The 22667-nt window shown below is 40.9% G+C and overlaps 1 protein-coding gene across 2 annotated transcripts in view; it reads left to right on the top strand.

Moving 5' to 3' along the window:
- The first annotated feature begins 3482 nt into the window (after window positions 1-3482).
- Window positions 3483-22667, top strand: part of cadm1b (cell adhesion molecule 1b) — a 135194-nt gene continuing 116009 nt past the window's right edge. Inside the window, exon 1 of one of the 2 annotated variants that reach the window (XM_061073591.1) lies at window positions 3483-3558. In XM_061073591.1, coding sequence (XP_060929574.1) covers window positions 3483-3558 — 76 coding nt within the window. Of the gene's footprint in view, window positions 3563-22667 lie in introns of both variants that reach the window. The other variant, XM_061073592.1, reaches the window with a different exon arrangement.

Genomic DNA, 22667 nt, shown 5'->3' with positions numbered 1-22667 from the left:
AAGGGTTCTGGTTTCAGTTGCAAAAGATGCCCTCAACATATACATGTTAGATTCAATGTCCCTCTTGAAGCAGATAACAGGTAAAGTAGGTCAATACATCCTTTCAAGCCCCTGAAAGGGTTGAAGTGGCCAGGAAATGCACAGTGCAGGTCCCCAGTATTTCAGAGTTCAGACTAATACAAATGGGAGGACTGAAACAATATTTCTCTTGGAGACACATGGAGACAAGAAAAGCACACTCAGGCCCATCCAGCCAACTTGACATACACTATACTCCAACCAATTTATTACCATTAAGCCTCTCTAAGGTTCCATGTGACTCGTGATTTATTACAATCATCTGCCGTTTGTCTGTGGCTTTGGTTGTACACAAAATGGCCTGCACTATCATTGGCTGATAAATATGTGCAGCATGTGTTTAACATTTAAGTGTTTACGTGCTTTCTGTTTTGGGGGAAAAAGGCAGAGAAGGATGACGATCATTACCGTGTGCCATTTATACATTGTATTTATTGAGATTTGAAAACAGTGAATCCTATTGCTTCAAATGAACAGATTTATGATGTATTTGTGCAGGTGCATGTTTGCTTTCTTTAGCCGCTGAATTCACAACAAAATAATGATTATTTAACAATCAACACCATGGCAGTGACTTATTAAATGATTAAAACAAGCCCCAAGATAGTTTTGTTATATTCAACAATATTCTTTTCATCAACACAGGCATGGATGTGATTTTACAAGTGGTTTCTACATGTGCGAGTGTGACCAAAAAGAGGCAGGAAAACCAATTGAGTGCACATGTTTCATCGCTGGAAGGCGTAGAGAATTGATGACCTGTGGTGATATATTTGGAATATAATTTCCTGTAATAATTTGCTATGGATGGAGGAAGGATGGAAATTTGCTGTAATACTATTAAAGTTTACAAATCCCGTTGTGCTAGAATAAGTAAAAATTGAATGTGAATACGCTTTAATGCAGATATATGGACGGCGCAGGGGCCATCCATTACTCCGCCCGTGGTTCAATCCTGTTATGTTACATATCATACACACGTTAGTTTTGTTTTACATATTATATGAAATCAATTGAATTTTGCATTCTCTTCCCTGTCCACATACGTCCTTAAAGCATGAGCGAATTTACATTTCATTTCAATAAGCCTTGTTCTTGCTCAGCCATCGGGGGTCACTTACAAGGGTCTGATTCAATTATTCTTCCTTTCACAACAAGAGGAAAACATTTTCATGGTGAATGGTTTGCCTAAATAGATTACCATCTCAAATAATTCAATTTCCGTTAATTTGATTGATTTTATACCAAGGGGGGAAAGAAATCTTAATTTAAAACCATTGCATTTCTAATCAAACATTAACTGCAAAAAAGGCCTGGGCGAAAATCTTTTTATTACCGGTTCCCCACTAATTTAAATAGAAAATGCTGACGGCTGCCCTATTAAATGGCACCACTGGTATTCTGTGTGTGTATGACTGTGTGTGTGTGTGTGTGACTATAGCTTATATGCAAGACCTCCAAAATAAACTACTTAACTGTTTGCAAGCCGCATTGACCATTCCTCAAGTAATATACAGATAAGAAGAGCGCATGCACACACGCACACACACACACACACACACACACACTCACAGAATCTATGGCTGGCCATTACTACAGAGGACCCAGATGAAGCAGTTCAGTCATCTGATCCATTCGCATCCATTATTCATCCTGCTCGGGGAGACGGAGACGCTGGGCTTCTCTTCTCAGAGAGACCCCGGAACCCCATCTATTCTCATGAGCAAAGGAAATGCCATGCAGTAGTGCATCAGCGGCACAGCACAAGAGGGAGAGAGGGAGAAAGAGGAATGGAGAGACGAGGAGTGAAAACAAAAGTTGGGAGAGTGGAGGGTGTAGCGAGAGTGCCTAAGACCTGGATTGAAACACCGGGCGTATTGTAAATCAATTTATAGCAAAACCAAAACAAAGAAAGTAAAAAATGCACCAAACAAAAGTACAAAGAGTGGATACATAACTTATTGAGCATATCTCCACCAGGTGCATCCTGCAGAGCAATACCTACTGCTGTGGTGTTGGAAAATCAAGCAGCCTGGCCCGTGGCGTGAGGAGCAAACACCTTGTGGAGACACCCTGTGAGTGGCAGGCAGAACTGGCGAGCTGCCACAGATAATAACATCTGAAATAAATGTGATGTGTGGAATTCAATCTGTAGTGATAGGGACGGCTGCAGCATTAGAGTGAAGTTCTAAATGCTATCTACTCATCCATGGAATGAGGACTGACACGCAGTCTCAGAGAATAGATTGTGCAATTAGCAGCCTTTGTGCTGTTTTGACACAATGAAAAAGGGAAATGAGATTCAGTGTTGTCATGCATGCTTCTCTGTAGCTCTGTGATTCCACCCAAGATATTCCCAATGTACCAGCTTTCAGGTGAGAATCAGTCGGGTGAGTTGAAACGGTGAGATAATAACAAACACACACACACACACACACTGAGGATGAGAGAGTTCACTTGGACACCCTTTATTAATAATCTGCAGTGTTTAATTTCCATTCAATCAGTGTGGTTTTTAAATTGTGAATTTCTGATGGGTGTTCTCACCTCCCCAGCTCCCAAAGCTTCCATTATACGCTGTAATACTCCCTTCAAAGAAAAGGGGGCGCTCTTTGAGTAGGCAATGCACAACGTGGCTTTAGGATCAGAGTTTCACCAAACTTCACTGACTATTCCTTTAATTAAAGTGGGTTTGTGCAATCAAACTCTTCTTTGAGGCTTCAACAACAAACAGATTTCCACTGAATCTGCGTCATTTTAACTCCACATGTTTGGACCTGAATTGCCTGTGATAAGTGGATGTTGTTCCAAAGAACCCAGGTTTAAATAGCTTTCTCCTGTAAAAGCATCATAAAACAGTAGAATACACATTCCCTCTAACAACAGCAGCAGCCACTGACCTGACTCCTCTAATATAAACAAACTAAATGCTGCTTTATGTGAGAATTATTTGCGCTCCGGCCATAAAAACCAAAGTGCAGACATAGTTGAGTGTATGTTGGTGTGCACCCACATGAACTAACAGACCATAACCATAAAAGAAAATGACTCTAATATTCCTATTAAGTGTCTGTGGTTCTCTGTGGTGAGTTTATGGTGACCCCACCAGCCTCCACGGTATTTTACACATCCCATGGCTTCACTGTAATATGCCTCCAATACTCCTGTGGAGAATAACACCGTGTCTTTGTGGTCCAGTGACAATAATACACTTACTAGGTATCCGTGTAATAGCCTATTCGTCTGTGATTTTATAGGCCTGGGTGTCATTGCAACATAATGCAGCCAAATATGATCGCAGGCTCCCTACTCGAGCCCTCCCTCCGCCTCTCATGTGCCTACATTTCCATCCCATGGCCGTCTCTAGGTGATTTAGCGCCGCCAGTCTCAAGCAGGTGTCCAACATGGCGATCACGGGGAGCGGATCTCTCGCTGTTTCTCTCTCGGTTTTCGTGATTTCACTCGCGTTTCTTCCGAAAGGTAAGTTTTTGATTTGTTTTATGATGCTCCCCCTCTCTCTTCTATTCTGCGTGTGTGCGTGTGTGTGCGTGTTATGCAGAATTCACCCCCCCCAATCCGCAGCTGAAGCCGGAGGAGAAGTTGTGGTGCTTTTACGCTCTGGATGCGCACCAGTATCCCCCTGAAATCCCAGCATCACTTTTGGTGCCGCTGTGGTTCCGCTGGGTTCCCCGGGACTGTGGGGACCCTCATCCCGGCATGAAGCTCTTCACTGACGGGGGTGTTGTCCTGAGTTTTTACTGCAAAGCCCCGCATGCTTTGAAAAAAAAAGTAAAGAGTGCTGCACGATGGCACATGTGGAGAGAAAGTATGTTCCTGGGCAGCGGTACCCGCGAGTGAAGCGGTCGTGCCGTGCATGGATCGGGGGCAAGTTGGAGGCTGTGCTCGCTGGAAGCCTGGCTCTTTATTCTGAAACGAGACCGATTCTCCGGACGCGAGCTCCGCACTTTCATCCTTCAGTCAAACCGCATTAAAGCTCCACAGTGCAAACTCACCCCGAGGTCTGACCCCCCTAAAGTCTGAGCTTTACGTGCGCTTTGGAGGAAGAAAACACGCATTGCAGTCTCTCACAGTGTCCTCTGGCCGCACAACTGCAGCCTGTGATGCCTGTGTGTGTGTCTCTGTGTGTTTGTGTGTGTGTGTTCCAGTCCGCAGTCTCAACTTCTCTTAGTGAGCCTTGGAGAGGATGTAAATCTGCCACGGAGCTGTTTGGCTTTCACAGCCTGGATGTGCGCGACCACCGCGGTCCCCACAGTCCGATCACACCCCGTCATGCCACCGCGGTTGCATCAGAGTTGCATGCGTCAGTGTGTCTTGTTATTTTTTTTTTCCTGGGAAACGTATCTGCAGACAATACTGACGCATATGAACCCATTAAAATGTCAGATTGCAGCCGCTTTAAATCCTCCCTCCAGCGCCCGGGTGGACATGTTGTGTCGCCAAATGGTGAGCAACAGTTGTGATGACAGGTTTACACATGAAGTCCAGCGGAGTGACTTCTGAGTGGTTTAATTTCCCTTTTAGATATCACCATTAGTGGCCGTAGTTCTAATCTGCATCACCCATCAACAGGTTTGCTCTACGTGTGTGTGTGTGTGTTTGTGGTCAAGCATGTTGTGAGCACCTATCCTCAAAGTCACCTTACGGGGACTTCTCCTCTTCTTTGGGAACCTAACGTAAATCATTAAATTCTAAGGTGAAGACATGTTTTAGGGTTAAAGTCAGGTAAAGGTTAGGTTAAGGTAAGGGTTAAGTGAGTAATAACTGGTTAAGGTTAGAGTATACTTCTCAATGAAGTCCAGTGTGTGTGTGACAGAAACTGAAGTTACAAGTAAAAAAAATCTTTTATATATTTTTTTTACAGCTCCTTATTACGAGCATTTCATTTCACAGTTGTTGGATTTATCGTGCCCTGTGTTGAATTGCAGTTGAATGACATTTACAGAATTGCCCGGCGTCTCCATGTCATATTAATTTAATTAACCTCTCAGCCACATAAAATAATGCACCAGGAACAGGCAGCCTCAACCTCAGGCTGGAGACAGCGAGGGGCGGCAGCGGCAGGAAACTGATGCAGTCTCTCTCTTTCTAGGTGGATTCAGGACAGAAATGTTCTGATGTGACCTCAGGTTTTTTCATTTGTTTGTTTTTGTCTCAGCGGCCGCGAGCAAGAGAGAAAAGAAAAAGAAAAAAAACAATCTCTGGCTCTGTGAAGTGCTGACAGTCTGATTTTAGACAGCTCCCAATTTGTCCTCGTTAATAAGGCAGAATCAGTGGATTTAAACTTTGTCTCGTGTGTCTAGTGAAAGACTCTGAGAAACTATCTGGGTATTGAGTTTATTATAAAATAGACCAATGAAAGAAGGTGAATAAAGAAAGAGGGAGGGAGGGTGAAAGCTCAGCCTCAACATCATAAGGTAAAGCAGCTCTCATAATGACTGCTGAAGCTGAAGAAGCTGCCTCGGCCTGAGCGTCCTGTCGTGGAAAACGCTGGGACTCTGCATCTTAACACAGGATCTGTATTTCCCTTAGTGCGTCTCCTGGGGTTCGGCCTGTTGTAGCATATCAGATCGTCGAATTTCACGAGGTTGCATAATCCCACTTATTGCCAGTTAAAAGTCATTCGTCAGGACAGAGCGATGGTGACGCGGATCAATACGAGCTGTCGCAAATCCTCTGGGCAACAGTGAACGACAGGATCCTGCAGAAACAAAAAGGAAACATACAGTTGTTACGGCGCTCTCGGTTCGCCTGTTGGCATGTGACATGGCGAGTGATGGAAGATGTCCGTCTCTTCGGCGCTCACGGGTTTGGCTTTGAAACAGATGTTGCGGGAATCATCTGGCGGTGTGCAGCTCTGGCCTCAGTTTGTGTTTGTCTGAGCTCTCCCCAACGTTACCATAACAATGTTGATCTCCTGGTGGTTTTTGCTAAGTCTCTGTCAGTGGTGCATATTCAGGCCTACAGGAAGTACATGCACACAGATAGGGTCATTCAAAAGAGCAAAGGACTGGGGCTGGTTGTAGCAGTACAGCTATTCTACTATGCAGTATACTATAGAGTAAATAGGAATTATTATTTAACATGTGGGCTAAACTTAACTTCCCTTGGGTCATTTAATCTATAAACATGATGAATATTTTATAAGTTACCTCCAACAAGGAGGTTATGTTTTCATGGCCGTGTGTCTCTCTGTCCGTTAGCAGGATAACGCAACAACTGCTGAATAGATTTTCTTGGAACTTGGTGGGAGGATGAGACATGGGCCAAAAAAGAACCCGTTACACTTTGGTTCAGATCCGAGAATGTTTGTCTCTTTCTTTAACATTGCAGGATAGGGTCATTTTCCAGGGCATAAATCATGTCTTGGTAAAATATAACATCAGGCCTATTTAGAGGACTGATATTTATGAGTGTTTGCAAGTTGATGCAGCTTTATTGAATTTAAGGGAACTGTTGAGCCTCAGTATGCACTCTGTTGTCTGCCATTGGAGTTTTAAAAAAAATCATTTTTCTTTTGAGTATTACAAATGTTATTCTGCTAAATAACTGGTGGGCATTGGTTGCTGTAGTGGAGTAAGAAGTCCAATTATTTCCCCCTTAAATGTAGTAAATTAGAAGCGTAAAATAACATTAAACAGAAATATGTAAGTGCAACTACATCAAAATGATTATTTTACTTTAATCTTCCAATTACTTTCTCAATTAGTTGAAATAACACAACAAAATAAAAGAAATGGTCATCACAGTTTCCTGAAGTCTGAAGTGATCCCATTAAAATAGTTTTAGTGTCAACGGTTTTAATGGTTTACTACAAGGCAAAGAATAGCAGCATTCTTCCTCAATCGATTAAATGATGATCAGAAAGGCTGCTGATACATTTTCTGACCATTGATTAATTGAGAATTTTGTTTCAGTTCATCAGTTCCATCTCTGTGGCAAAACAAGGCGGTCTTCTCTGTTCGATCTGTTTGAAATACCGCTAAGAGTTCAGTCCTGTGATTCAGGATAGATTTCATATTGCACCTAATGGGCCACAGATATGTGCCCACTTGTGAAGTATTTCATTGGCTGTATGTTATAGATCACCACCGTACATCATTTGTAGCAATAATATACTCTTCTATTTAAAGAAATTGAATTTATTGCTCATTAAATTTACATTAAACTCTGCTTAATAAGCCTCACTCTAATTGCCAGATAATGCATGGCACTACTTTATGCGGTGGCAGCTAATCTGTCTGGTGGAAAGGGAGGGGCTGGCAGGAGGAATGGCAGCTGATGCATGTAAGGAATTTGGCCATTAGAAGCAGATGTAACAAAGCAAGTCATGTGGTTCTCTGCAGTTATTATTTCACAGAGGACAACGCACTACCATTGCCGTGTCTCTCCCGGTGCATCTGCTCTGAGTTTTGCAGCTGCACGTGTCGTTCTCGCCAGTAAATCAAATATCTGTGTTTACGCCGTCACCACCTTGCCTGCGCGTGGCAACGAGAGTGCGAATGTGCTGCAAACTTCACACTCCCTTGGCGTTAGCTCATAAAACGGGCCAGAGTGCGGAGGTGGCTCGCAGCTCGTAGTGAATGGGGTGATTTCACTTTAGTATTTGTCCTTCCAAGTCTGAGGTTGTACCAAGTCAGCCTGTTTTGATAGAAAGAAGTTGGTTATGAAAGTCCATGTTTTGGAGGGGAAAAAAAGAAAATCTCTTTCTGTCCTTGACTTAAAAATCTTTTCAGTTTTTGAAACACTCAAATCTCACCTGAAAAACATCACCTTGGGTGCCAGGTGCAAGTGTTTTCTGTCCGCACACTCAATAGTTGGACCTTCAAGTAAATACTTTATCTGATTGTTTTGTCAAGGTCGCAGGAATGCTGCTAAAGACACGCTGTCACTCAGAGTCATATAGTAAATATTAAAAGAAGAAAAACTCTGGACGTTTCTGTGTAAGGGATTTGCACTGTGGTGTCAAACTGAATGACAAATCGAGGATGATCAAAAAGGTGTCTGTCTGTCTGTGTTGAGACGTCGTAAACAGTCAATTAGCAGAAACGGACAGATGACAGGTCCTTTCATGATTGTACGGACAGAAGCTTCCATTAATGACTGTGCTGGGGTAATGAGGAGGAGAGCTCATGTCTCCGCTCATGAATATGACATTGTTCTCTCTGTTCCCTGGATCTGAGAGGCCTCACTCTATTGGCTGGGATGCTTAGACGGTGACAATCAGGTCTGCGGTGAAAAAAATGGAAATGCGATGTTTTTGTTTTGAAAAGGGCATAGAGTGCACATTAGTATGGGTGATGGAGCAATTACAAGCCACCATTAAGGCCTTGGAGCAGCCAAAGCACAGCACTCTGTAAAGGAAGAACTCCTTCGGGCAGATATCCTCCATGCTACAAGTCAAAAACTGTTTTGAACAAATTAGATTTAAGTTTAGAAAAAGAAGACATCCACAAATGGTTTAAAAACATCCCCCCTCAGTTCCCAACATATGTTCGGCGAAGTATCGAGGGTCACACTCAGTCTGACCATTCATCCGTCTCTGGCACTCATCGCAGATGCCAGTAATTGTGATTTCACTGGGGCTGGAGGAGATTCAAGTTTCGGCACCTTTAAACCTTCCCTAAGTTTTAGTGTTCTGCATTGCCAGATAATTTATGAATTAATACAGCAGGGGAGCTAGAGGGAGAATCCAATTACTACTTGAATTCAAGTGGCGGCTTTTGCGGCGCCTATCCCGTAATATGATTCCATGTTTTTTTCTTATAAATGTTCAGCCATTCAAATGTTAAAGAATATCCAAACAACTGTACTGTAGATTCTCCACCAAACCATTTTTGTACAGTAGCCTACTTCACGGTTTATACCGTTTATAGCTGCTGGTTGTGAAGCCAAGTTCTCATACTTTGGAAGGAGCTGAATGCACACTCCTCTTCATGTAAGTGTTAATGAGGGACAGATTCTAAAACGTATGAGTGAAAATAACACACTTGAAATCTTTCCATCTTTCTCTGCAGCTTTATGTAAATCGTGAGGTTCTGGCTTGTGTTGAGACAAATGTTTCAAGATTAAACTAGACGGATGTCTGAAGATTACATTCGCCATGTATTGCCTAATTTACTGTGTTAAAGAATAATTTTGGTGTAATAGTGCTAACTAGATAAACACAATTAAACACAACTTTTTTGTGATGGGCCGTTCGCTCATTCAGACCTTAGAAACAGTCTAATGGCAGGCCTTTAAAACAACTGCTCATATTGTTGTATAGTTTTCACATTGTCACTTGATATATCCTATTTATACAATTTTCATTATAGCCACTTTCATATTGAAAACTGTGTCTTTATAGTCTTATGTGGTCCCTGATAATGGAGACACCATATCTATAAATTATCTCGAAACGCCATATTTCTATAATGTAGCTGATAACATTTTCATGAACCTCATCTCATTGCTCCTTTAGGGTATTTTCAATGTCTCTCCTGCTGGGTTAAGAACATCTTGTCAGAAGGTTGTGGATGCATCTCACATTATCAAAAATGACACTGATCAGCCCAAAGGAGCGTTCTGCATAATTTGTCTACTCATCCATGTGTCACATGCAAGAGAGACATCACTGATCTGACTCTCACAAATATTGCAACCAGCATTTAAAATGACAACTGTTTTGGCCGAGTGAGAACCACAATTACAGCCTGAAACTACAGGGAACGTATTCCCTGACTGACGAAGGTCTAGACAGGGACTGTCCTGTCATGTGAGCACAACCAAAAGAGAAGTTAAACCATAAAGAGAAGCGTGAGAGTGGCTGAGCCTCAGACGTGAACTCACAACATTAGGACTAAATAACTGCTGATCAATGCGGAGGAGAAAGGACTCTTTCAGAGAGCCAAGTCTGAATCTCTAATCTATAAATTCAGTTACCCAGCTCCCACTAATCCACTGCTTCAATTGTAACGAAAACGATCCCGCTGCCTTAGACAGCGGCTGCACAGTCTTTTCAAACAGAAGGTGTTTTTGTCTGGGCCGACCGAGAACAATGAGCAACAAGTTGGCTCATCATTGCATTAGTTTTTTGTTTTGGTCACATTTAAAGCTATTGATTTTAGGGGCTGTTTGAGAGTTGGTTGACCTGCCCTCCCTCCTCCGTCGGCCCAGTTCTATCTCATATGTCCACTGTGAACTGACGGCAGGCCCATTGTCTTCTGTAGAAAACCCGAAGGGGAGAGTTTTCATCTACCGGGCTGGGCAGTTGCGACAGGTTTCGGTTTCAGAGTCGCTGCACCTTCCTCTCTCCTCTCTGAGTTTGTTTGGACAGATCCGAGCCTGATAAAATAACCACTGTGTGCCCTGATTCCTCTGTAAGCCGCAGCGCATAGGTGGGAGTAATGCAACACCACTGGAGAAAATCAAAGGTACAAGAACTGTGTATCAGTTTAAGTGGCGACAGAATGCAAACACTACACTAATCAATAAATCTTACATTGCAAACAGAGGGGGGGGGGGGGGGGTGCTGCAGCTGCCACACTTCACTGTTAGATAAAGAGTAAAGATGTAAAAGGATCTAATATTCCAAGATTTATATCCACAGTGAGATATTGGGACAGCTACTGTTCCTCCTCTGGAAGCAGTCGCCCCCTTTCTCGTTGGAGGGCTGTTTGTGAATGCATTTATGCAGACTGAATGAAATATTATTCCCTTACACAGCAGGACGCAGCTCAACTTGGGTGCAACATTAGAATAGCCGGGTCCTTCCAAGTCTCCGTGTTCCTTTTCAGCGGTGCCCCCATTGCACCATAATGCTCCTCTAATTTTGTTTGAACAATACACGCAGGGATGCCAGCCGGAAAGAAAACAAACAAGTCTCGAAGAAACAACATAAAGGCCCAGAAAATGAGAACCCCCCCCCCCCCTGTAACGTAATACAATGCAATGGCTTGACAGTTATTCTCACCTTAAATGTTCCAGTTTTGGTTAAGGGTTACTTTCAGTGACTTATATATTAATATATATATATATATATATATTTCTTCATAAGTCAATTAACTGACCACTCATTTATTGTCACCACCATTGATTGCATATTGACTCTGTGGTCTTTTCTGAGGTTCTATTTTGTGGGCTTCATTACATTAATGGAATGGTTTCTAATATTTTATTCTAGGGTATGGCTCGGTGAAAAGAAAAATTAGTCGAGCCTGACCAGAACCTGGCAGGCATCCTGTTTTTTTGTGTTCTAACCTGATTACAGGTACCTGCAGCTTAAAAAATTAAGCACATAGACCAGCCAACATTACTTAACCGCATCCGATTGTACTTTAAAATGTTTGCGTCTTGTCCGAACTCGTCGGTTCCCTATGGGCTCAGGTCGGGTTTCAACTCCTCTACTTCTGATAGTGTTTACCCTCGTCTGTATGTATGGAGAAGCAAAAACTTCGGAAGCACCTCATCATGAATTAACTCCAATATGACAAGATCACAAACACGATCATATCTGAGGGTCAGTTTGACATTTTGGGAAATTATTCGAGACCACTCTCATGCCACCTGCTGGTTATAGCTTCGTTCATAACATACAAGTGTAATCAATGCTCTTATCGGATGCTTGGTAAGAAAGTGAATAAGTGTATTCCCCCAAATGTTGAATTTTTCATCACATCACTGACAACTATCAACTTTTAAAAGAGGCAAGTTTCACAGTAAAGGTTTATGGTTTCACAAAATAGAAAACTCCAGTAATAGTCCAGGCAAAGTAACCCATTTTGGAGCAAAAAATAGAAGTAATTGTAAAAGAATTTTTTTCAGCATAGATTATTTCTATGAGGTGTCCAGAACGACATACTAAAAGTCCTAAGAAATCCTAGTTGAGGAAATATGTTTAATTCTCATCAATGTGTGCCAATAAGGCCCGGCAACAATACAACCCAAAAAGACTATTTTTTTCCTTTACTCCTATCAAAATGAAACTTTACACAATGAAAGTAGCCATGAAACGTAACATTTTTTGTATTACAAGTTTCTTTGAAAATGAATTTATGTATGTATTTGTAATACATATGAATGGTGTTTCTGCCTATGCAAATTAGAACATATTCAATAAGTGTGGAGCTCATGTGCTTGTCAAATTCATTTCAAAAGAAAGTTGTAATACAAAAAAAGTTACTTTTCATAAATACTTTTACTATGTAAAGTTTTATTGTGGTAGGAGTAAAGGAAAAAATTAAGCCTATTTGGGTGTATTTGGGGCATATTCGATTAGTGTATAGCTCATTTGCATATTCAAATTCATTTTTAAAGAAACTTGTAATACAAAAAATGTTACGTTTCATGGTTACTTCCATTGTGTAAAGTTTTATTTTGATAGGAGTAAAGGAAAAAAATAGTCTTTTTGGGGTGTATTGTTGCCGGGCCTTATTGGCACACATTAATGAGAATTAAACATATTTCCTCAACTAGGATTTCTTAGGACTTTTAGTATGTTGTTCTGGACACCTCATAGAAATTATCTGTGCTGAAAAAAATTCTTTTACAATTAGTCGGTCGTAAAACGCTACTTTGCCTGGACTATAAGGCGTCTGGTTCTTAGGAGATTATTTCATGTGTGCATCCAAATGCGCTCAGGTTTTTACTTACTTGAATACTTTAATTTATACTTGTCTCGTAGCAGCAGTCGTCTTTGTAGTGAAGCTGCCGAAAAAGAAAGTTGATGGTTGCAGAATTTACAGTCGATGCAGAAGATTTTTGTCCCATCTCCAGGTGAATCATAAGAAAATTACGATGCTGTTTACCCAGGGGAGAGCTGTTGTCCGACAGGTTGATGCCGCCTGCCTCTGAGGCATCATGCTCTTGAGTTATCGGCGTGACGATGGACCCATCTTAATTACTCTGATACAGCAGTATAATCTGTCATTGTCAGGCAGATCAAGACTGTGCAAACCAAGCACCGGGACTCATTCACCCAAACCAGAGGCCTATTGATTACGTCTCATACTTGAGTCATTGCGCTGCGGAGAGACATGGGAGGCAATAGAGCTAATGGAAGGGGGAAACTCAAAGTCACATTGCTTACATCTAAGATGACAGGTAAATGTATTTGAAAGGAAATATGGGCTTGATCCATTGGCTCCCAAACAACCGTCTGTCGATAACTAACAAGGAAAGTAAACACCGAGCTGCCAGACGAACAACTGCCCTGCAGATCGCAAGGGGGGGGGCTTACTCCTCGGCAGCTTCTCTCTTCCTAAATCAAATACATATCTGTGCTCAGCATAAATTAACATTTGGATTTGCTGTAGCCTTCTGTATAACAAAAGGATGTCGAACATTTCCACGGCACAAGTACACCACTTCTATCACGTTGTTGACTGTTTTTGAGAGGATCAGGTCAGATGCAAAGAGGCACTAACTACTATTCACTTTATGAATACAATGAGACTGACACACTTACCTGCTCGGTGCATGAACTGCAACTTCAAAGTGCCTCTGCCAATTAAGCCTAACAAGGAGACAGTAAAACTTTTCTTTTTCCAAAAAAGAAACTGTTTTACTTTTCGAGAGGTGTTCCTGTTTCGCACAATTAGTTTTAATTACCCTCTAAGTACTGGATTGTGGGAGAAAAGTTCCCATCGTCAGCATCCTCAAAAATCAACATTTCTTTTGTAGTCTATGAAGTTACTTTTTCAAATCTACTCTTCTAAGGTGCGAACAAGTGAGTGAACTCAACTCGAAATCTGATTGAAATAAGTATGGAGGAAAGATTTTAATCAAAGATTCCGTATCTACTGACACAAAGAATGTATCTGTCTTGGAATCTTTGGTAAAACAATATTAACAATTCCCTAAAGAAGACATGATGCTTTTGTCTTTGCTCTAGCGTGTAGTAGTTCTAGGAATATCCCAAATTAAAATTATGAATCTGAATTTGAGCATAATATTCCTCCTTTAAGTCTAATTAAGCTATTATAGTTAATGTTTGCTGTGATATCTGAGGTAGTCAAGGTCCCAATTCATATTTGTATTCATCATACGTTATTTGTGCTACTATATACTCATATCCCTGCTGAAAAGATTGAGCATAAAAGGGAAATCAACATATTTGTGCTTTTAACATCCACAGCCTGATTTCCAGCCTCACAAGGTTTTCTATTCTTGAATTTAAATATGTACATGAACAAACTATTGCAAAAAAGAAAACCCCCAAAATATTGCGTCACAAGCTTTGCATCCACTCTTGACACATTTTTCTTTTTGCTCATAGCTTTGTGTATGGTTTTTGTTTTGGCTCCTTTAATGCCGGAATTGATATTTATTTATTTCCAGTCTCTGTTTTCCCAGAGGGTTCTAATAGGAGTGGTGAGGCTTGTTGACTCTCCCTTAATGAGCTATGGACCTTAATGGAGACAGCAATGCAAGTTTCTTTTTTCCCCTTCATCCTTGTGTGCTGATGTTTGTTTTTGTAATCTTTTTTTTACCTCTCTTACAGCACTTTATAACTTTCCTATTAAAAGTCTTGTATTACTTATATCGTACAAAACTGCTCACACTTTAGATGGATCTCAGTGGCCAACCTCCATTAATGCTTTTCATTTGTCAAGATAAGCCGATTCCACTTGTCAGATTTGCACAGAGTTAATTCTTTCATCTGTTCCTTTTCGTCTTTGTTCCAGCAGTGTACCAAGTATATTTGCATCTATAACTGTATCCAAAACTATTTTTGATACTGTTGTGTGAGAGTGCTCTAGAGTTTTATATCTTTTTGAGCAGCCACACCCATTCACGCTATACGCATCAAATGATCTTTTATTAGTTTATTTTAATTACATTAAAGTACTGATTCTTTTATAACTGACATACCTGCTCATGATTTAATGCATCAAAAACTATTACTTCAACTTCTGGTTCATATGAAGTTGCAGCACTCACCACGGTTGCCTAATATGTATTTCTGTAGAGCCATTTGTGCACTTTAGTTCATATTTGTACGTGGACTTGAAGCTACAGGAGCATTTTTGTGACAAACTCATAAGAACATTGTACAAAAAACGTGTGCAATAAACGGGACAGCTCAGCGACAAGATAACAAAGTGGTCGCCTCTCGCCATACACCTCCAGCGGGTGCAGTGACAGCTCCTGAGCAACAGGGACCTTTGTCTTTGTGGATGCTGCCATGGCTTACAAGTGGAAATCCATATTTTAGTCAGCACACAACCCGAAGGAACGAGCCAAGTTCATTCCTCACGTCGAGGTAATTTTAGTTCTTCAAGCTCTTTCCTGCAATCAGGTCTCATTTAGTTTTGACAGTCCATGATGCTCCCATAAATTTAATAGGTCATTGTAAAGCATGCGCCGTCTCTGAAACTGTGTTTCAATTGGTTTTCTGTTGTCCTCCGAGGCAGAACACATGGCAGCACTCATTAGCACAGAGCTGCTGTTTGGTTCCCCACCTATCTTCTGTGACTTCTTGCTTTTTGTTTGCCTTGATGTTATAGAACAATAATGATTCAGCTTCAGGACAGGTTTACAGAAACTAGTGAAATGTAGGAACACAGTGGCTCAGCGCTGCAGAGACTGAACTGGACTCACCCCCTCATTTCCTGTACAAACCATGTATAGATTTTCTTCTAGTTGCTATTACAGTAGCTGCAGCGCTATATGCCAATGTCATTCCCTTATGTGGAATCCAAGGACTGTAATTTCATGTGAGCACATGACACAAAGCACGACTTTTGTTGTTAAGTAAAAAACATTTCTTCCTATGATGTACTCATTACTAAAACACTGAATCTGGTTAATGTGCACATCATGTCTAAGTACATAGGGAAAACTATTTAATGTTGTTTATATTGGCACATATCAGCAAATGCATACCAATATGTCTGTGAAAGAGAATTTCGGCAAATCGTATATGAGCTCCATAGTTTTACTTCTTTACTTCTTCTCTGCGTGGTCTAAACTCACCAAATGAAAAGTTTGGTTTGTCAGCGTGAGTCAAATTTAACTCTGCATGGTAAACCTCAGAGGAAGACAGAGCTACTCCAGTCTAAAAACAGATATCAATAAATGTAAACAGCACTGGCCTAGGGATGTCATTAAAAAGAATAGCATGTCTAGACCTCATAAAGCCAAAAACATATTGTCATTTCGAAGCAGCAGGAGTTATTGCCTGTGAGCACTAAGATGACATCCATCAATTTAGGGTTTTATTGGAAAATGTAGATAGGCTGCTTGGGAGATGTAAATGATTTACTTAGCATAAAGTTTTGCTTGAACAGGCAGGGAGATAGTGTAGTTAGTGAGGTTAGGGAAGTATGGTTGTGACAAAGGCGGTATTAAAGCAGAAGCTGATTTCCCAAGCCTGAGAGATCCACCGTCTGTGCATGAATAAATAGGCTGGACCTGCACAACATGGATTATTCTGCTTCAAAAATCAGTCGACTTAAGGGTTGTCAAATGCCATACATGTGTAATAGGATTGTTGTACATGATTTCATTCTGTCACTTGCACTTAAATGTCATATCTTCTAAGGTTTTCGCTGATTGTTTCTCACAGTTTGCATGAATTTCTGTTTTATTTCTCTCTGCCGTTTTTTTTCTTCATATTTTGTACGTTCAGGCCAATTGAACAGAAGCTCCTCTCTTTTAAGATTATTTTCACTGAATTTCTGAAGCTGTGTAATAAAGACAGTTTATACAACATGTCTCATTACTGCCTGTCAGTGCAGTAAGACAATATGTGAACAGATTAAATTAACATTTTACATTTGGTGCATGGATGTTTGGTTCCTCGCCACAATGTTTTCTTTTTTTTTTATGCTGGAGCGACAAAGTACGCAACATTTGTATGCAGCGGTTGTGTATCACTCTGACATGTTGGCCTCATCTTTCAGTAAATCTCAAATCTACATTTATTCAAATGCGCTCACAGCGCTGACGGTTGACACTGCATAATCCATCAAAATGTTCCATTTGAAGAGAGGCACTGGAATTATTTCGAATCATCAGAAAGCGGCCTTGCTGGTGCTGAAGCCGGCGTAGAAAACGTTAAGAGTTTGAACCAGAGGATCAGAAATACAATGTGTTGAGATATGGCAGCTATGCATGGCATGCAATCCTCCAGTTGTAAAGTATTTTCTCTCAGTCTGACCTTGTCCTTCTCTTTTCTAATGTTTCTTCCAACACAAGAGAGCAATTGTATTTCATCTCAGTTGTAGTTGTGAGAGAAAAGACAGCGTAGGTCACTATGAGGAGTGAAATAATGTCTTTTTTCAGGGATTGGTATTGATTCAATAAACTGGTTCTCAGTTCGGTCAGTATGAAGAAGACACTGATTACATATGAGACACGTTTTGTTTTTATTGCGATAAACTGCACAATTTTGTTTTACAGTCAACTATAAAAACACAATAAAGACACACTATTATCTCCACTCTGATTAAATGAGAAGTCTTAAAAGACTCAGGAAACCTTTTGAGATTCATACACACCTAAATTTCATCTCCTGTTCATCAATTTACATTTTCGAGTTGCGTTAAATAACCATAACATATCTATATATCAATATCTGCAGAAAATAGAAAGTTAGCTGTTTCTTCCTTTCCCTGTTTGTATCGGTCACTCATCATGTTTATTCATTCTCGTTTGCTACGTAGTGTGAATAAGACTTTAATACTTTGCCTCACCCCCGAACATGATTTATGCCTAAATCACGAAAGGTAGATTTTCATAAAATTTCTCCAATGATTCATTTCTTATTGTTTTGATTGAGTAAACCTTGGCTGCCATAGTTACATATTGTATGATTAAGTTTAGTTGTAGTTTAAGTTCATATCTAGTTGTTGTGAACAGTTCAAATTCCCTAGTTGTGCTATATTGTGTAAAATATCTGAAGCACGTGTTGCACAGAACAAAGATGTGATTCAGTCTTTTCACTGACTTGAGTCAAGGTCTCAGTTCAGTGTATTATGTTATACTTTCATGGACACAGATATCAGCGCTGCACTTCATGTGTGTATTGGGAGCTCGGAGGCGGTTTCTTTCTTCTTTGTTCCTGTGTCCAATCCCAAGGTTGGAAAGTGTGGTTCAGGGACCCATGTGTAAAGAATGAATTAAGCAGCATTTCTCTCTGCTTCAGTTAAGGTCAACACTGTCCTCTGGATCTCAGTCACACTTTTTTATGTGTTTTTAGAGATGGAAATTGAATTTTGTTAATTAAATTCATGTAAAGCTCAAAACACTGGATCACCCCCTGGTAGCAGTATATGTCATTTAACCGACCTCGTGTAAGTGGATGGGAGTATGGATAAACTAAAAAGTTAAAGTATATGTGACAATTTTAAGGTAGTTCTCCACGCCATCACTACATCGCAAACTCTGGCTCTACATGACGATATGGCAGCACCTATATCCAGGATATTTTGGCAACATGTCAAAAAGAGACGCGCCATTCATCTCCATGGTCGATACTCTGAGATCTGTTGTACTTTAGATGTAAAGGACAACAGCCTTTATTCTTAGACCCTATGACAGGAAAAGACACATACTTTAAGTCCACTTACTTTCACTTGGCTTAATATAATGAGGCTACAGCAGGAGATTGTTAGATTAGCTTAGCATAAAGACTGGAAATGTGGGAAACTGCAGAACTGGCCCTTCCCAGGTGAAAAAAATCCTACGAACAACACTGAAACCTTGAAATAATTAAATAAATCGAGGGTAAACATAGCAGAATATGGATCAGAGCATATATTTAGGCTTCACCGTATGGGACCAGACCCTTCACTTCATATCCTGTACAAAGTGCAGCCTGGAGATATTTTTGCTTTGTGCAACACAAAGAAAACGTTATCAAAGTACGAGCAGATTTATTGTGACGTGTGTTTTTAGCTATTCACAGAGAACATCAGTGCTTCAGAATAGAGAGATGGCAGTCGTCTCTTTGCCTTGATGACTTGTTGATTAGCAGCACATGTCGAGGAGAAGCGAGCAGAGGGAACTTTCATGGTTACACGGATGACACATTGAGCCCACGGCTGTGGATGGGTTGAGTGACACCTGCGGGGAAACACCTGTCTGTCAAACTATATCGTAAGTGTAAGTTACGTTATTAGGAAAATGATGACACCTCGTTCATATGTAACGTGTAAAGTACGTTCATGGTAAACAAACTATCAGTGTCGTGTGTGACATGTTTTTGTCTAGTCAATATTTATAATTGTTTGTAATGATTCCTTAGACGCACACACGCATGTCAGACAAACCCGCTGCATGTTTGTTTTCGTCTCCGTCCGCCGCTCTTTGTGTTGAGTAGGTCACCTCAGAATATTCATCACCTCTTAGGTCATCAATGCTGACGTAACTTGCGGCAAAACAAACCATTTCACTCTCTGCTCTGTGGCTGAGTATTGCCAACCCGCACCACCTCGGCCATCAGGCATCCGCGATGGCATAATTATGGAGTATTAAACCGTCACAATGACATATCAGTCAGACAAGATATGCACAATGCCCGTGAGGCCTACTCGCGTTACCCTAACTCTTGTCAGAATGGCCTGAAAAATGGAGGATTGTTTGCTGCCGGATGATAATTACGATCGGTGTTTATGAGACCCATCAAACCTTCAGTCAAGAGGAGCTGCGCCTGAAGGTGACTCATGGATGTATCGCGTCAGACCACGGACGCCGTGGAACAAGGCTTTCAGACAAGCTGTCTCCTCTCGCCGAGCCTTTTAAATCATCATCACTCCAGCCATATGATGGTTCACATGATGTATCACCTGTTAGAGCCGCGGCATACGCACCAGCAGCAGACAGTGACAATGAGTCTGGCAGCGAGCCGCTCAACAGCCGCAGTCGTCTGACGCATCTGTTTCCTGTTATTAAGCCATCGCTCGCATGCTGTTGTGTTAAGCATCACTTAAACCGCCAGTTAGATTCGGGGGATCTTTCCTTAGGCCCCCGCTTTTTTTTTTTAACACCACAGTGTGTATGGCCGGTTGCATTTTCCATGACTTCAATCAGCTTGAAGAAGCTTGTTAGGCTGACACCTCCGACACCGCTGCGATTCTGCTGTCCGTCCAGACGTCGGCCAGCTCCTGCTCGGCTGTCCGCACGTTCACACTCTCCGAGCAAACCGGCTTTCGCTCATATTCATCTCTTTTGTGTCGGTTCTGATTGTGATACTCAAGCTTAATTGTTGACATGTCGACACAAGGACGCACTCAGACGGATGTTACAACAGAATTCATACGGAAATGATGTCATTAATCACCTTTTAAAGTTTTTTGCAGGTGGGTGATTTTGCTATTTATGAATAACGGTGGAGAGATGACAGGAAATGAGGAAGGGGAGGAGGGATGACATTCAACAGAGGGCCCTGAACAGACGTGGGGTCGTTGCAATCACATGATCAGCATCAGGAAATAAATTCAAGTTAAAGTGATGGTGCCTCTTTTCCTTTGGTCCAGATACATTTAATTAAACAAATGTCATTAATATATTTCTACAAGGACATTTTGAGTACTCTCAGATTTGTTTTCACTGATATTAATGCATTTCAGATCATCATAATTAAACAAGGAAATCATTTGGAACCTTTCAGATTGCTTTGATGATTTTGCCAAAAATGAGTCCATACATCACAGGCTGCTAATTTTATTATAACCCAAACAAATTATGAATGAAATGTTCCTGAAATGGTATAAAAACATTGTTTCATTCTGTTTTTCTTTCTACCAACAAATCTAAAGAGAGGAGACAAAACAAAAATTAATTTATTCTACCAACAAGTAGTTTTTATGTATCTGAAGCCTGATGTACTGGAGCTTATGTGCCATAGAAATTGACCGTAGTTTTTTTACTCTTACTCATAATTCTTCTATTTTTGCTGCTTTTATTTGACAACTATTCTTGATAAAGTTGAAGTTGTAGGCATTTATTAAGTTTGATCCGCGTAGGTTAAATTAATTATTTATCAAAATGGAGTGTTCAGTTTCAATATAACTTCTGCTGTTGATCCAACTTCAATCATTCACCTTATCCAGATATATATAACTTGGTGCCATTTCAGTCACGAACGTACGTGATTCCTATTGTACACATTGATGTACTCTTTGCAACTTTTCCGCCCACACTGCAAACGTTTCTGTCGTGTATTGGATGTTCATTCATCACCGTGGAGATGGACACGGAGCAGGGAAGATGTTTGAACAGAGTGATGAGGAGATTTTCTTTGAATATTCTTAGAATTATCTCTCGCTGCATTTTCTCTCCGTTACAACAAAGTTATGTGTTTAAGGAGTCCAGGAAGGAGGCGCACGATTCTGTTGAGCTTATGATTTGTTTGCAAATTACTCAGACGATGCCACGCGAGTGTTTAAACTAAAACTAAAGTACAACACAGCTTTTTTTCTTTCCGGTAGCAGTGAGCTGTTTGAGTGGAGCTGGGTGAAGGAGGGATTGGAGGAACACACTTCTCTGTGAGTGAGAGCGGGAATTGATTTCACTCCACTCAGATACTCTGTCGCCTATCTGCATTGGAAAAGGCCCCTAACAAGTGCCATGTTTATCCCTGTTTGAGTAATGTTTGTAAAAAACGACAGTGCTCAACTGTTAAAAAAACTAACAAATCAAACCGTTTCATATATTTGCACTGAAACAAACACTCGAGTGCAGGTACTAGCCAGCTAAAGTCACGTTGGTGAGAAAGAGGAAGCAGAGGCAGCTGGTGAACCTGGTGTGTGTTCATGTGGCTGAGGATTTTATTTCCCATGTACGTCTCTTTACCGTGGCATTAATAGCTAGTATGGCACGTTAGCATTAAAGTTGGCTATGTTGCATGTCCCGAGAATAAAAGTTGCTTAGTTAACGCCACGCATATGCCAACCTTATACTTTACCATGACATTTAGATTTCTCCTTTTATTGTCTCTCCACTTTAATTGAACAATTGCCACTAACAAACCAAATAACAGGTTGTGTATTTCTGCTGGAGATATTTTGACTGAACATATGACATTCTGTTGGTGAAATAAGGAATATATGTTATATTTGCCAACATCTAACACATTAAACAGAAATGGTAACAGTGGGTCTCATAAGTATCAGCAAAAACTGTGAAATGCCAGAATTGTCTGTTAAAAACAACACCTACTTGGAGTGTGAAGTAAAACCAGGTTATTTTAACCAAATCTCTTTACTTACACATGAAAACCAGGAGTCTCATGTCACAGTAGCAGCTGCAGGGATGTCCCTGTTATTCTCTTTATTTCTTCTCTTCGCTCCCATTTCTTTGTTTCTCTCCTCTTTATGTGCCACAGCCTCTTATTACAGTTAGAGGGCAGGTGTGTGGCCTCAGCTGGGCATTATCCCAGCCCAGATTGTCCTTGGACCCCCGTGTCTGTCTCATAACCTCGGCCGCGGCAGCCCCATACATCACCCCGGCTGTTCTTAAAGCTTCCCTTACCATTGATTAATCCACTTTAGTCCGATTCAGAAATGATCCCAGGCAAAGCATCAAAGCACTTCATGGAGGTGATTACTCACTCATTAGCCATATGTTTGACAAGTGTGTCCTCC

Source organism: Limanda limanda, chromosome 6, assembly GCF_963576545.1.
Source record: "Limanda limanda chromosome 6, fLimLim1.1, whole genome shotgun sequence".
NCBI lineage: Eukaryota > Metazoa > Chordata > Actinopteri > Pleuronectiformes > Pleuronectidae > Limanda > Limanda limanda.
This window is presented reverse-complemented; position numbering and strand designations above follow the sequence as displayed.